Consider the following 14,435-nt stretch of genomic DNA (forward strand, 5'->3'; position numbering starts at 1 on the left):
TCCTCCCAGTCCCAGCAGTAGCTGCTCCCTCTGTTTGCCAGGTGCCAGGATAGACTGTGCCAGCGATGGAGAGTGGGTGTGGCTGCACCCAGAGGGAGCCAAAGAAGGATATTTAAAATAATACTTCATATGCCATTGTGCTTATGGGGTATCTTAGAAATACTCAAAAGTACTACCATACTAATACCTTCAGCCCACATTATGATATAAAATAACTCTTCATAAAGTTTTATTTACAGCTAAGAGGGAAAATATTAATTTATATGAAAAACAAGTTCATTTGCCTTTCCTCAACTAAAAAATCTTCATTTACTATAGAAAAATGTTTTCAGTGGAAATGCATGGTGGTTCCCAAATTTGAATATCAGCAGTGCCAAGCATTTAGCCTTACTACAGAGAGCACCAAGTGAAAGTAACTCAGTGACTTTATCATAAAAATGAAAAGTACTTTCCCACAGGGTGGTCGGCAGGATTAAGTGAGCACCACTGGAAGGTGCCTGGCAATACCAAACTCACATCACTTTTTAATTAACTCCCACTGTACTCCCCTAGAATACCTTTAAGTATGGTTTAATAAAACAAAGGTATGGCATGTAAGCTGACAATATACAGATGCTATTTTAGAATGTGCCAGAAGAGGGTGCTAAATCCAATACATTCCAATCCAATCTAAAGACAGCAGAAAGGCAATGGATTTCTTAATGCTCTGAACTAAAAACAGCTCCTCCTTTGACTGATCAAGCAGAGAACCCTGTCAATCTCTCCCAGAAGTCTATTTAAAACACAGTGCCAGAGCCTAGAATTGCTGATGAAACATCGCCTGAGTCAATCCTGAATTCTTCTGACTTTTGCACTCCAGGAAAGATAACTCAGAGGAGATTTTGACAACCTCACCCCTCCCTTCCCTATGGATTAAAGAAAAAACTATGCCTTGGAACCATGGGGATGTTTCGAGGAACAGACTGAACATAGGTGAAAGTTGTGCAGAGAGCATGTAAATCACATGGATATGAGGGATTATCTCAGCAGGAGGTATAAGAGTACCAGGCTTCACATGAGATGGGAAATCAGGGTAAAATAGTATTTCTTAAGCACGTGTGGTATGCCAGACATTGTGCTCTGTCTTTGACACAGGGTACGAGTTCCTCATAAGGAACATTCCTCCAGTTGGCCATTAGTATCCTTATTTTACTCAAACTTGCGTATGTATTCTATCTCTGTGACATACATAAATATACATATGTGTACATACGCAAAAATATATACACATACACACACACATATATATCTCTATAGATAAAATGTCTATTGGCTAAGTTTCTCAATTTACAAAACAGAAATAATAGCTGATGTCTTTCACATAGGATCAAATGAAAATATTAAATGTGGAAAGAGAAAAGGCACTTTTACTGACCACTTTATTATATGGAGAATAGAATCCCACACAACTGTAAGTATACAATAAATAAATAAATATGTAAATGCCTTAATACTTCATCCTCCACAAATGGAGGATGTATTAAACAAAAATAAAAGTAAAAACTGGGCGGGGGAGGAAATCATCAAAACTAAAAAACCTGGCTGGAGAAAATTTCCTAGTGACAATCTTTGCCTTTGTTCCAGGCTGAATAGCAGAGTGTGCCCTCTGCTCAAAGTAGGTGTTCCCACTAGCAAAGAAGAAGGAGTTGTACTTTTCTCTCCCTTCTGCTGCCATTGTGAAATAATGAAAGGAAAGTAAACCTGATTCATTTTTGATAAATGATAATTATATGCATTCTCAAAGACCGGCAAATTACCTGGGCTAAATGCCATTTCTGGAAGCTTCACTTCGAAGATGATGCTGTGGGCAATGTCTCTCGCCCCCTGCATGGTGCGGTCGCGGAAGCAGACGACTTCAACAGACTGGAAACTGCTACTCCTGTTGTCACATCCGGGATTTTTATTTTATTTTTTTATTTTTTTAAGGGAAGAAAAAAAAGAGCTCACATAAGAGCTTCAGCAAAGCAGTTGGAGAGATTTCAATTCACTGTAATTATGCCTCTCTGACACCCCTGGGGGATGGCCTTCACTTTTGAGAGATTCTGAACATACTCACATATGCTTCCTCCTTCCAAGTATTTAGAGGAAGGCTGAACAATGAATTGGCTGTGATTTCACTCTAGGTGAATTGTATATAACAATCACATTGAATATAAATAATTCAGACAAATGAATCTTTTAAATACAGGAAAAAAATGCTCATAAGACATTTAAAAAGAACCTTTAAGACAAGGGTTCTTCTGGTTCCCTTTCTCTCCATGTGAAATAGCACCTCAGTTAGATCAATAGTTATGAATCCTATTTGCACTCTACAGACTTACCACCTGGCTAATTATAGGTATCTCTCTAGGGAAAAATCTATAATTTATCTACCTTCATAATTTTAAATAAACATTTTTATGTAAGTAAAGCAGAGAAAGAAAACACAAATCCCAAATATAAAGGAACCTGCCTCATGACTTCTCTCAGTCATAAACCACCCTCTTCCAAAGTAATAACTACTCTAACTTCTAAGTCTATGCATTCACTTTGCCTATTTTGAATTTTACACAAATGAAATCACAGAATGTGTATTCTTTGGAGTCTAGCTCATTTCACTCAATATTGTTTTTAAGTTTACCCATGTTGATACATGCATCAGTAGTTCACTAACATTCGTGGCAACATGGCCTTCCATTGTAAGGGGTTCTCTACAATTTATTCTCTATTTCATTATTTAAGGACATGTGGGTTATTCCCAGGTTTTGATTAAGAATAATGTTGCCATAAACATTCTTATATATGTGTTTTGCTTGTATTTACATGTGCATTTCTGTGTATAATATACTCAACAGTAACATCGCTGAGCCATAGATATTTTTAACTCTGGTAGATTGCCAACCATTTTTCAGCAGAGTTCCAATTGCTCCACACCTTTTACAATACTTGGTATGATTATTTCTGTTAAGTCCTTTTGGTAGATATGTATTAGCATCTCATTGTGGTTTTCATTTTATTTCTTTGATGACTAATGATGTTGAGTATCTTTTAAAATATATATTGACTTTTCAGATACCCACTGTTTTAATTATTAGTATTTTAGGGTTAGAAAAAATGATGACAGTAATAAGAGGAAAGTTCTCTCTGAAGGCAAACCAGATAGCTGAAAAGGAGGGCTTCAGAATTTCAGCAATAGGACCTCACCTTACCCTCATGTAAAATCTCTTTAGCACAGTACAATCAGTATGATCTGCAGCTTCCTAACAGACCTGGCCAAAGGCTCACTAGTATGAAAATTGGGTTCTGACTGATTTATTAATTTGTTATCTTGTTTTCATGCTATAAATGTAAAAATACATTTGGGAAAACAGAGATACAGACAGAGGCAGACACCTTGTTGAAAACATACAGACAAAGACAGACAGACACACTCTTATAAATACCATCTGTGGGCTGCTAGGACCAAAACATTCCTCAAAGGCCATCCAGGGTACTGGGCTAAGTTACAGGGATCATATACACCAATTGTTACCTGTGAACAGAAGAGACTTTCGAGTGAGTCAAGTATCATGTCAGATTCACAATACAGACATTGCTGGTACTTCCTCTTCACTTTGTATGCTTTCTGTAAATAATTACACACTTGGTAAAGGGCTAGAAGGAACAGAAGACAGCAGAAGGATCTCACACTGGACTAGAAAACTTCTTGATAAAATGAGCTGTCAAATTCTTCCCTGCACCTTCTGTGCCTGGCATTAGGCCTGGCAGAGAGTAAGAATTAGATACATTTAGGAGGAAGAAAAGACTAGAAGGAAGACAGGGACGGAGGGAAGACAGTCAACAGTCAGGGCTTACATAGAGAAAAATCTTCCTTTAAAGAAATACAATGAAATAAATGTATTTGTGGAAATGACTATGTTAATGAGAAAATTAAAGAAGGGCCATTACCATTTTAAGTCTACAGTCAGATCAAATTAAAAAGACAGTTGCCCTGGACAGTGCTAATATACACTTTCTCCTACTCCTTTTTCCATCCCTCCCCTCTAATCCTGACCTCCCTCTAGAAACTCTATTCAACTTAAAATACCATTTCTTCAGTGCAGACTTCCTTTGGCAGAAGGGGAGACTCTGGAGAGAAGGATAGAGGGTCATGGTGTATGGTACACCTCTTGGGGCTAGGACACAACTATAAGAGGGACTTTACCTAACAAATGCAATCAGTGTAACCTAATTCTTTGTACCCTCAATTAATCCCAAATTATAATAAAAAAAATTAGCCACTCTGTACTCCTTGCTTCCATGGCTCTTTGTAGATTACACATAACTTTTTTCCACTTTTTCTATCTCCTTCCTCTCAAAGACAATGTATGCCCTGCACCCACATCTTGATTTCTAAACACCAATTTCCAAGACAAGGAGTAAGGGCTCCTAGGACACACTGCTAATCCGAAGCCTCAGGCAGGGAAAATGTAAAATGAGACTGGAGCATCTTGTAGTACCAGAAAATAAGAAGGTACTCAAATGGGGCCACACCATCCATATCAGGGAGCCACCTGAAAGACTCTTAGTGGCCAAGGTGCAAACAATTGGAGCAAAAAAGTAAGGTAGTGCTTGATTATAACCCAAAACATAAAATGAATATCAATGAGCCCACACTGATATAAATAATGGAATAAATGAAGGTGAAGGTCATAAGTTTTTTCAGCTTTGAGCTAATCTTCCTGTTTCTGCAGGGTGTATTTGCTCAAGTAGTTAGCTCAGTTATGAAAGGGGATGGGAAGAGATCTTCAAATTGTTTGTCAAATATTTTTTGACTTCAAACTGTTTGTTAGTATTTTTACAAAATGAGGTCACTCTGACCTCACATTGGGATAATTTATTCCTTAAAGATTTCCAACAAAACACATAGATACTGCTCTTCTGGAGAAAAGGTAATCCTTCCCCTCCTTGAGGACAGCTGGACTTAGTGACTCACTTATCGAGAAAAAAATGTAAATTTATAGTAGAGAAACCTGGAAAACCAAGTGATTGATTTAACATTATCAGAATGGCAGTGGATATCAGGTACCCCTGGACATGATGTGGCAAAAGGGTGCTTCGCTCAGTGGGATTCTTTTCAAAAACCCATAACCCCAGCCTGATCACAAAAACATATCAGACAAACCTAAAGGGAGAGACACTGTAAAAAAATAACTGACCAGCTTATCTTGCCCACAGCCAAGACCACCAAAACTAAAGAAAGTCTGAGAAACTACTACAGACCAGAGGAGACTAAGCCCTGACAATAAAATGCAATGTAGCACCCTGGACTGGATCCTGGAGCAGAAAGAGGATGTTACTGGGAAAATCCAAATAAAGTTTAGTGTTAATAATAATGTGCTAATGTTGGCTTCCCAGTTCTGGCAAATATACCGTAATAATACACGGTAATAACGTTAGAGAAAATTGAAATGGGGTAAAGGTATGTGGGAACTCTCTGTACTATCTTTGCAATTATCTTCTATACATCTAAAATTATTCCAAAATTTAAAAAAAAAAGAAGACAATGAACATCTTGGGAGCAGGGAGTATTAGTGAGAGACATTAATATATAGCAGATACTTAGTGAATGTTTGTTGAATGATAAAAAGGATGAATGGATAAATAAATGGATGGATGGATGAGTGAAAGGAGGTAATGGATGGAAATTAGGGGAGAGGGAAGAAGGCTGGCAGAGAAACATGAATTAATCCACAGTTTTCCTTTATAAGCACTTATAAGCACAGCATGGGTTAAATAAAAAGATGTTATCTTTTTGTTTAATCTACATCCAGTTAGTTCTGTAAGGATGGAATCAGCCCAAATACTTTCACTTAGTCCCCATGATACTTGGTTAGTGTCAGCCACAAAGCAGGAGCATATTCAGATTAAAAAAAGAAAGAAAGAAAGACTACTCACCATCTAGAGAGAACTACCCTTAACATCTTGGTGTATAACCACCCATAACTTTAATTTTTGCATAAATATATTTTAATTACTGCAACTTTTAAACAAAAATAAGATCATGCTATAGGTAATGTTTTATAGCTCTTATGTTGTAAATTCTCTTCCAGGTCCATAAATGTTGTTCTACAACCATTGTGTGTAAGAGCTGAATGGCATATAATTGTATTGATGTACCAAACATTTTTCTATTTCTCTCTCTATATTATTATTATTTTTTTTTGAGATAGAGTCTCCTAATCTGTCATCCTGAGTAGAGTGCTGTGGCTTCATAGCTCACAGCAACCTCAAACTCTTGGGCTCAAGCGATTCTCTTGCCTCAGCCTCCCGAGTAGCTGGGACCACACAACACCCAGCTAGTTTTTCTATTGTTAGTAGAGGTGGGGGTCTCACTCTTGCTCAGACTGGTCTGAAACTCCTGAGCTCAAGCAATCCACCAACCTCAGCCTTACAGAATACTGGGATGACAGGTGTGAGCCACCACACCAGGCCTCTATTTCCTTTTGAAGGACAATTAAGTAGTCTTCATCTATGGTCAATAAATCTCTGAAATGAATTTCAGTATTGCTTTTATCAGGTAATTATTGATTATTTCAAAGATATTCCTTAAAAATATCTGCTGCCTTCTGTTACATAACATTTTCATATTTCTAAAATTGAAGGTTTTTCTGTCCAGAAGCATTTTCATGTCTAAAATGTAGACAGATAAGATTCACATTTAATACAAACAAGTTCATATTTAAGGTTAATCAGTCCGGAAATACAAGGTATATTTATCTGATATTTCTTTTTCTTTTTTGAGACAGAGCCTCAAGCTGTCCCCTGGGTAGAGTGCTATGACTTCACTGCTCACAGCAACCTCCAACTCCTGGGTTCAAGCGAGTCTCCTGCCTCAGCCTCCCAAGTAGCTGGGACCACAGGCATCCGCCACAACGCCTGGCTATTTTTTGGTTGCAGCCATTATTGTTGTTTGGCGGGCCAGGGCTGGATTTGAGCCCACCACCTTGGGTGTATGTGGCTGGCGCCTTAGCCACTTGAGCCACAGGCACTGAGCCGGTATTTCTTTTTCTACAGGGAGATAAAACATTATCAACACCCAGGGAACCTTTAAAGATCGCGTTAACCAAGACTGCTGCCAGTAGCCTCTTGTTAAATGAGGCGCCTAGGGCAGCAGTTTTTAAATCAAAATCATGGGAGATAGAATATTACCTATTTCACCGAGTTGTAGCAAGGACTAAATGAGCTGACACTGAACACGAAAAGTTCTAGAATATACACAATGCTACTAACAACATTATCACTGACAGACTCAGAATCTTCAGTGGCGACCCCAGCCATCCATATCTTTATCTGTATCAAGCTTCTGAGTAATTCTGATGCAGCTGGTCCAGTCCATGGACTTGAATTTGGGAGCCATTTGAGAAGGTGGTCTTAGAGATAGAGAAAAAAAAAATCTCTGGGCTACTTTTCATTATCTCAAAAACTCTGGATTGGTTCTGTGTCTTCCCATGTTCCTCAAAATGTGGCCCATGCATCAGCGGCCTGCATGCATAAGCATCTCCTGGGAGGACCCCTCCCCAGGCCTGCTGGATCAGAGTCTGTATTTTAAAAAGAACACGGGGTATTCTTATGCCCACGATGGTTCAGAAGCACTGCTCTGATCCTCAACCCTCTATTGCCATGGTTCTCAAACATGCTTGGGCATCACCTGGGAAGCTTTCAAAAATACTGCTCTATATGAGTGCCACTTTCAGAGGTTCTGATTTAATTGGTCTGGGATTCAACTTGAGCATTAGTTGTTTTAAAAGATTCTCCAGGGGATTCTAATGTGTAAGCGGGTTGCCAATGCCTGCTTAATAATCAGCAGCAGAGTTCCTCCAAGTGTGGTCCACCACAGACCACCTGCATCAGAACTGCACAGAAGCTATATGAAATTGCACAACCTCAAGGCCAGCCACAGTAGTTCACACCTATAATCCTAGCACTCTGGGAGGCCAAGGCAGGTAGATTGCTTGAGTTCAGAAGTTCGAGACCAGCCTGAGCAAAAGCGAAACCCCCTCTCTAAAAATAGATGGTGTTGCGGTGGGTGCCTGTAGTCCCAGCTACTTGGAGACTGAGGCAAGAAGACTGCTTGAGCCCAAGAGTTTGAGTTTGCTGTGAACTATGTCACAGTACTCTAATGAGGGCAATTAAGTAAAACTTTGTCTCAATAAAAAAATAAGAAAAAAGACATTGCACAACCTCTCTGCCCTCACACACACACACACACCCCTCCAATCTGATCCCAGATCTCTCTAGGTAGCAATACCTAAGAGAACACTCATGTGATTTTTATTATACTTCATTGCAGTACTACCCCCCACACACAAAAGTCTTAAAATAGTATTCATTGCACCCTCCATTTTTTCCATATTGTGACTGTGATAATGTTGATCCACTGTATTGTCCTGATTCAAGTCACCATAGATGATAAAATGCACTTCCAAACTAAGCATTAAAAAAAGGGATAAACACGAATTCATATACATAATAATTGTAAGAAATTTGTGATTTTAGAAAAATTAAATTATGAGTCAGGTGTGGTGGCTCACACCTGTAATCCTAGCATTCTGGGAGTTTGAGGTGGGTGGATTGCCTAAGCTCAGGAGTTCGAGACAACCCTGGGCAAGAGCGAGACCCTATCTCTACAAAAAAAAAAAAAAAGAAAGAAAGAAAAACGGGCGGCCCCTGTGGCTCAAAGGAGCAGGGCACTGGCCCCATATGCTGGAGGTGGTGGGTTCAAACCCAACCCCAGCCAAAAAAAACCCCAGAAAAACTAGCCAGGTATTGTGGCAGGTGTCTGCAGTCACAACTACTCAGGAGACTAAGGCAAGAGGATCACTTGAGCCCAAGAGTTTGAGGTTGCTGTGAGCTATGATGCCGCAGCACTCTACCCAGGGTGACAGAGTAAAATTCTGTCTCAATAAAAAAGAAAAAAAGAAAGAAAAAAAAAGAAATATTAAAACATGAAAAAAAAAGAATTTGCATTTTAAATGGAGAAAATACAGGATGCATTTCATGTATCTGTTTCTCTTGCTGGTCTAGCAGCTCTGTGAGGGCAGAAACGGCATCTGCCACAGTCACCTTTCCAGCACAGTATCCAATGCCCAGTAAATATCTATTCAGTAGATGAATCTGTAAACGTCTCGGGGCTGCTACATAAGGAACCCTTCCTTCCCAACACCCTGTCAAGTAGCTAGAGGGGGAAGGTGATGTCTGATAGCCAGAGACCTGTAGCTTCCATCCAAAACCAGGAGGCAGCATCTCAGCAACTTCCTTTTCCTTGCGCTTTCCTTTTTCAATACTATACATTGTCTACTCAATGACATTCTAACACTGGGATTCTTCTGGCTCAGAATGGGAGAACATGATTGAGAAGATTTCCTATGGGAAGAAGGGAACTCTGAGAGTGCCATCTCTAGCCAAGGGCTTCCTCTGGACTAAGGATTGTCTTCCTTAAACTCTCTGGATCCAGCTGGCCACCCTATCTGGCACTCCTCCACCATGGACATCTTTATATTATGTTTCCCTCCATCAACTGTGACAAAAAGCATCTGCCAAACTACGTTTACTAAGTAATCATCTCTTCACCTTTACATTGTTTACATCCATAAAAAGCATTTATAACTCTATCCAGCATGAAAACAAAGAAAAGGAGAACCTGACATTCCTACTCCCATGATGGTGAAATAGCTTGTAATGAAGAGAATGGCCTGACGCTGGCTAGAGGGTCAGCAGGTATGTGTTCGAATTCCTCAGCTATGGTTCTTTCCTCACCTTTAAAATGAAAGGGTTGAATCACTGCATCTCATAGGATTCCTCTGGGTTCCAGAATCACAGAACTTTAGAGACATTTAAAAGGAAAAAGCCTTATGTAGGTCCCAAAACAACTCAGATTATATTAAAGCTCAATCTTATAGAGCAGCTAGAGGCTGTTCAATGGGTTATTTAGGAAGAATCTAGGCAGTATCAGTCTAGAAAACAGTATTCATATAAAGATGCCAAGTTTCAATTTTCTTTCTTTCTATTTTTCTAAGACAGAATCTCACTCTGTCGCCCTGGGTAGAGTACTGTGGCATCATAGCTCACAGCAACCTCAAACTCCTGGGTTTAAGTGATCTTCCTGCCCTCAGCCTCCCAAGTAGCCAGGACTACAGGCGCCTGCCCCAACACCTGGCTAGTTTTTCTATGTTTAGTAGAGACAGGGTCTTGCTCTTGCTCAGGCTGGTCTCAGACTCTTGAACTCAGGCAATCCACCCACTGGCCTCCTAGCGTGTTTGGATTACAGGCATGAGATACCATGCCTGGCTCTGAGTTTCAATTTTCAAATCTGATTCCATAAGCAAGGGCTCTTACCAAATGTCCTGGGTCACTTACTCTTATGTGATCTGTAGCAAATTACTTAACCTCTCTATGCCTTAATTTTCTCACCTATAGGATAACTCTTACCTATACTTAGCACAGAGACTAGGGACCATAAATAGAATCTCTTATACAGTAACTTCACTGACCTCTTTGTTCAGTTCTATCCATCCCCATTATAGTCCAGGGTCACTCAACAGAGATGCATTCTGGGAAAAGGGTCATTGGGTGATTTCATCATTATACCAACATCATAGAATGTACTTATACAAACCTAGATGGTATAGCCTACTGCTCTTAGTTATAAACCTGGACAGCACGTGACTGTACGAATACTATAGGCACCTGCAACACAATGCTAAGCATGTACATATCTAAATACAGAAAAGATACAGTAAAAAGACTACATTATAATCTTATGAGACCACTGCCACATGTGCAGTTGGTTGTTGACTGAAATACAGTTACACAGTTCATGACTGTACCTAGTTAACTATCTTCTGTTTCAAGGTTATCTTTTCTTAACTGGAAGAAAAAAGAAGGGGGTAAATTCTAGTTTATCAAATATTCTCTGGCTCCAGGTTTCATCATCTGTCAATTTAGAGTTGAGACTAAATGATATTAAATTATACATCGAATTAAAATATTTATTAGATGCTATATGTGGATGCTTAATTTCAAAGAATAAGCATAATTCTGACACCAAGAACAAAGGCAATGGGGTAGGAATGTAATAAGACAAAAAGAAGTTGGTTTTTTTTTTTTTTTAAAGCAGAAAAGTCTAGGAATGTTTTTCAGAGCAACCTGACCTAAACTGAGCTATATAAAGCAGGAATGATCTGCTAAGGAGGAAAATCTATCATTTATCCATGAAGAGGAGTCAGCCTGAAAATGCTTTAAGGCAATATTCCCACCCATATGACACATGAGTGCAGAAGGCATGCGTCAAATGGGAAAATGACAGAATCCATCTGACACCAGACTGAACATCATTTAATCTTTCTTTGATGATTCAAAAGTCAGTCCCAAATTGCTAAGTGGTTTAGGAACCAACTCACCCTCAAGCACGGTAGGAATTAATTGGGACAATGCTGGGCAAGCCAACTTATAAACAGAAAAAAAATTTTAATGGCTTTCATAAATGATCACTGGGAGGGAGTTCTGGGCCTTATAACTGACTTTGCTCAATGAACTTGGGAAAACACTTCTGAAAGAAGCAAAATATAACTGAAGAAAAAAACTTTGTTTAGAAGGTTTATGAAAATGAAATAAATGTTCCTTCCTACTTGGCTGAGAGTAAACAACTCACTGAAATCATCCAGCCATGATCTGGCTAGAGTCCACCAAGCAAGTTGCTGAAAACTGTACCACGTGAGAAAAAGAACTAAATTGTCAACTTGAGTGTCTTCAGCTAAAATTTCCACAATGATTCAATAAAACATGTTTATCTGACAAACCGCTACCTTTATTATCCAAACAGTGGTCCCAGTGCTTTACATCCTTGCTATAACAGGAAATGCACATAAGAGATGACATTTTTAAAAAGTATGGTGAAAAAATAAATACTGAAGGCACTTCCAAAGTCACAGACAGCTGCCAAGATGCAGAGATTGCTAAGTGAAGAAAGAGCCCAACTAATAGCATATAAATTGCTGCGCCTTCACTATTGCTCTCGTTCACAGATTTAAAAGCCCTAGAATTAAAGGCTAATGTTGGGGAAATTACAAAACATTTCCCAAACATTCAATTTTCAATAACCACTCTGAGGAAAAGTAGAAGAGTCAAGCAAGCTTTCCCAAAAGGCTGGCCAGTGGGATAGCGCTGTGGGCTGTTTGTAATGTAATCGTAAGAATTGGCCTGAAAGATGAGTGTTGGAGCAACGTGGTGCCAAGGTGACCAGTAAGTGGAACCAACATTTCATTGAGAGAAATAACGTAAGAACTTAAAGCCCATTTTAACCTATCAAATGTGTAAAGCTATAGAACATCTGATGCTGGGCCCGACACACAGTTGACAGGAGGGAAACTGGCAGAGGCTGGGGCAGCAGTGGTGTGGGATGGGGAGCTGGCCCAGACAGGCTTGTGAGCCACTGGCACTATCTCTTCCCATTCTGTGATTTCCCACTGCGAGCTTGAAATTGGCCATGGTGGGAGAACCGACACCTCAGAGATCAGCAAGCAGCATGAATCAGGGCTCTCCTGGCCCGTAAGAGACAGTTCTTAAAAGCTTATCAGCACACCACTGATCACACACCTTAAAATGTCAAAATTATTTAATGCAGTTAATTCTACATCCATCTAGAAATCTTTTCTAAGGAAATAATTCAAAATATGAGGGATTAGGAAGGAAGGCAAGAAAGGAAAATTTTCATGCTCAAAGCAGCTCCTGACAGTAAAGAATAATGAGTGACCCAAATGTCAAAAACTTAATAAAGATACTGCCATAAGATCCATTAGAAAGGATGCTGGTATAGAGTGCAACACTATTCAACTAAAATGCTACAGTAAAAATACCACACAGTCTTAGGTTTTTAAAATGTATAGAAAAAGATTAGAAGGAAATATATAAAAAATATACTCAAAAAATCTTCACATTTAAAATAGCTGAAGAAGTTTGTGAGATTATTAAAAACAGATACAGCTGGAAATGAGTCTGATGAATGGAGCTGGGCCGAGTGCAGTTCACGTATTTGCCAGTATTCCCCAAAATGGTCACACATCGGTCATACAGCATTTTTTTTTCAAACTGTAAGTGATGAGCTATTTGTGATTCTTAAATCATTTACTGGGCCACAACCAGACTTTTTCAAAAAGACAAAACTGAATAAAGGAAAACATTGTTTTATCCAAGTGTTTCAGTTATAAATGTGTGTGTATACATTTAAAGAAGTATGAGCATTGCTATAATGTAACAGGTACTTTTAACTACAAGTGACGAAGAAGTCTGGCATTAAGCAGTCACATTAATAACCATGTCATCCATGAAATGAGAAGAAGCCAATCACACATGCATTTGCTTTTAATCTTTAATTTGAAGCAGCACCATTAGTGAATGAGTAAAACCTTCTTGGATGTGCTGGACCACTGAACTGGTGACCCTGCCTGTCTCGCAATCTCAGGGGTGGCTTATCTTACAGGCAGACCACTTCTGATTTTTTCAAGTTTTTTGAAAAACAAAAAGGCAGCAAAGTTTCCCTTTCTTTGGTAAAGCCAGAGATGGCTGCATGACTCAGGGCCTTAAAACTTCATTTTTATGGAATAGCAGGACACTGCGGCTAATCCAAAGAAAATTTCCCTTTGATAATGAAAACTGACAAATTTATTCTAACACTGAACAATTAGGACATGTGAGTAAAACTGAATGAAGCTTGTTTATATCCACCAACTATTAATTCTCACAGCAAGCTACAAGTAAGGGCGTGTCACTACTCGTTGCTTGTACATGCCGAGGAAACCGCCTCACTAAGTTGCAGTTGGGACCTGCAGTCTGGCCTTCCAACTCTGCCCCAACACGCTGTGAGCTCTTCCCATATAGGGAACGTTCTGACTGTAGGAGGGAAGCAGCTTCCACTCCCTAGCCACTCTTCCATCCTTACCTATAAAATGGGACAATGCCACTCAATGTGCAAGGCGTCGTGCGGGGCCCATGGTCAGAACTCACACCATGGCAGCCACAGCTGTTGATGGCTGGCAGCGTGCTCTTTTCAGGGTCAAGTACCCACTCCCTCATGGCCGGCCAAGGTTCCCACACGAGTGAATGGCACCTCTGGATGCAAAGGTCCCACTCTGACATGGAACAGAGATGACCACTTCCCTCCTGACCTCAGCAACCATAGACTCCCTCCCAAGCAGGCTAACTCCTACTTATGGAGTAGCTAGACACTGGTCTCCCTTCATCTTCCTCCAAGTCAGGGCCTCTAAAGGTCTTGGTGGTCTGTGGACCCCCTCACATTAGATGTACAACCATATGCAGAGGTGTTATTTTTCTGGAGGATCTGCTTCTTCCACCAAATTTTCTTTTTTTTTTTTTTTTTT

The 14,435-nt window shown here is 39.7% G+C and overlaps 1 protein-coding gene across 1 annotated transcript in view; it reads right to left on the minus strand.

Annotated features, from left to right (window-relative positions):
- ATG7 (autophagy related 7) overlaps window positions 1–14,435 on the minus strand; it is a 222,420-nt gene that overhangs the window by 186,666 nt on the left and 21,319 nt on the right. The window contains exons 7-8 of the mRNA XM_023516977.1: window positions 3,462–3,550; window positions 1,797–1,918 (exon numbers count right to left, since the gene is read on the minus strand). Of these exons, the coding sequence (XP_023372745.1) occupies window positions 1,797–1,918; window positions 3,462–3,550 (211 nt within the window). The remainder of the gene's footprint in view (window positions 1–1,796; window positions 1,919–3,461; window positions 3,551–14,435) is intronic.

This window comes from Otolemur garnettii, unplaced genomic scaffold (assembly GCF_000181295.1).
Source record: "Otolemur garnettii isolate 467f Iridium unplaced genomic scaffold, OtoGar3 scaffold00101, whole genome shotgun sequence".
In the NCBI taxonomy this organism is placed as follows: domain Eukaryota; kingdom Metazoa; phylum Chordata; class Mammalia; order Primates; family Galagidae; genus Otolemur; species Otolemur garnettii.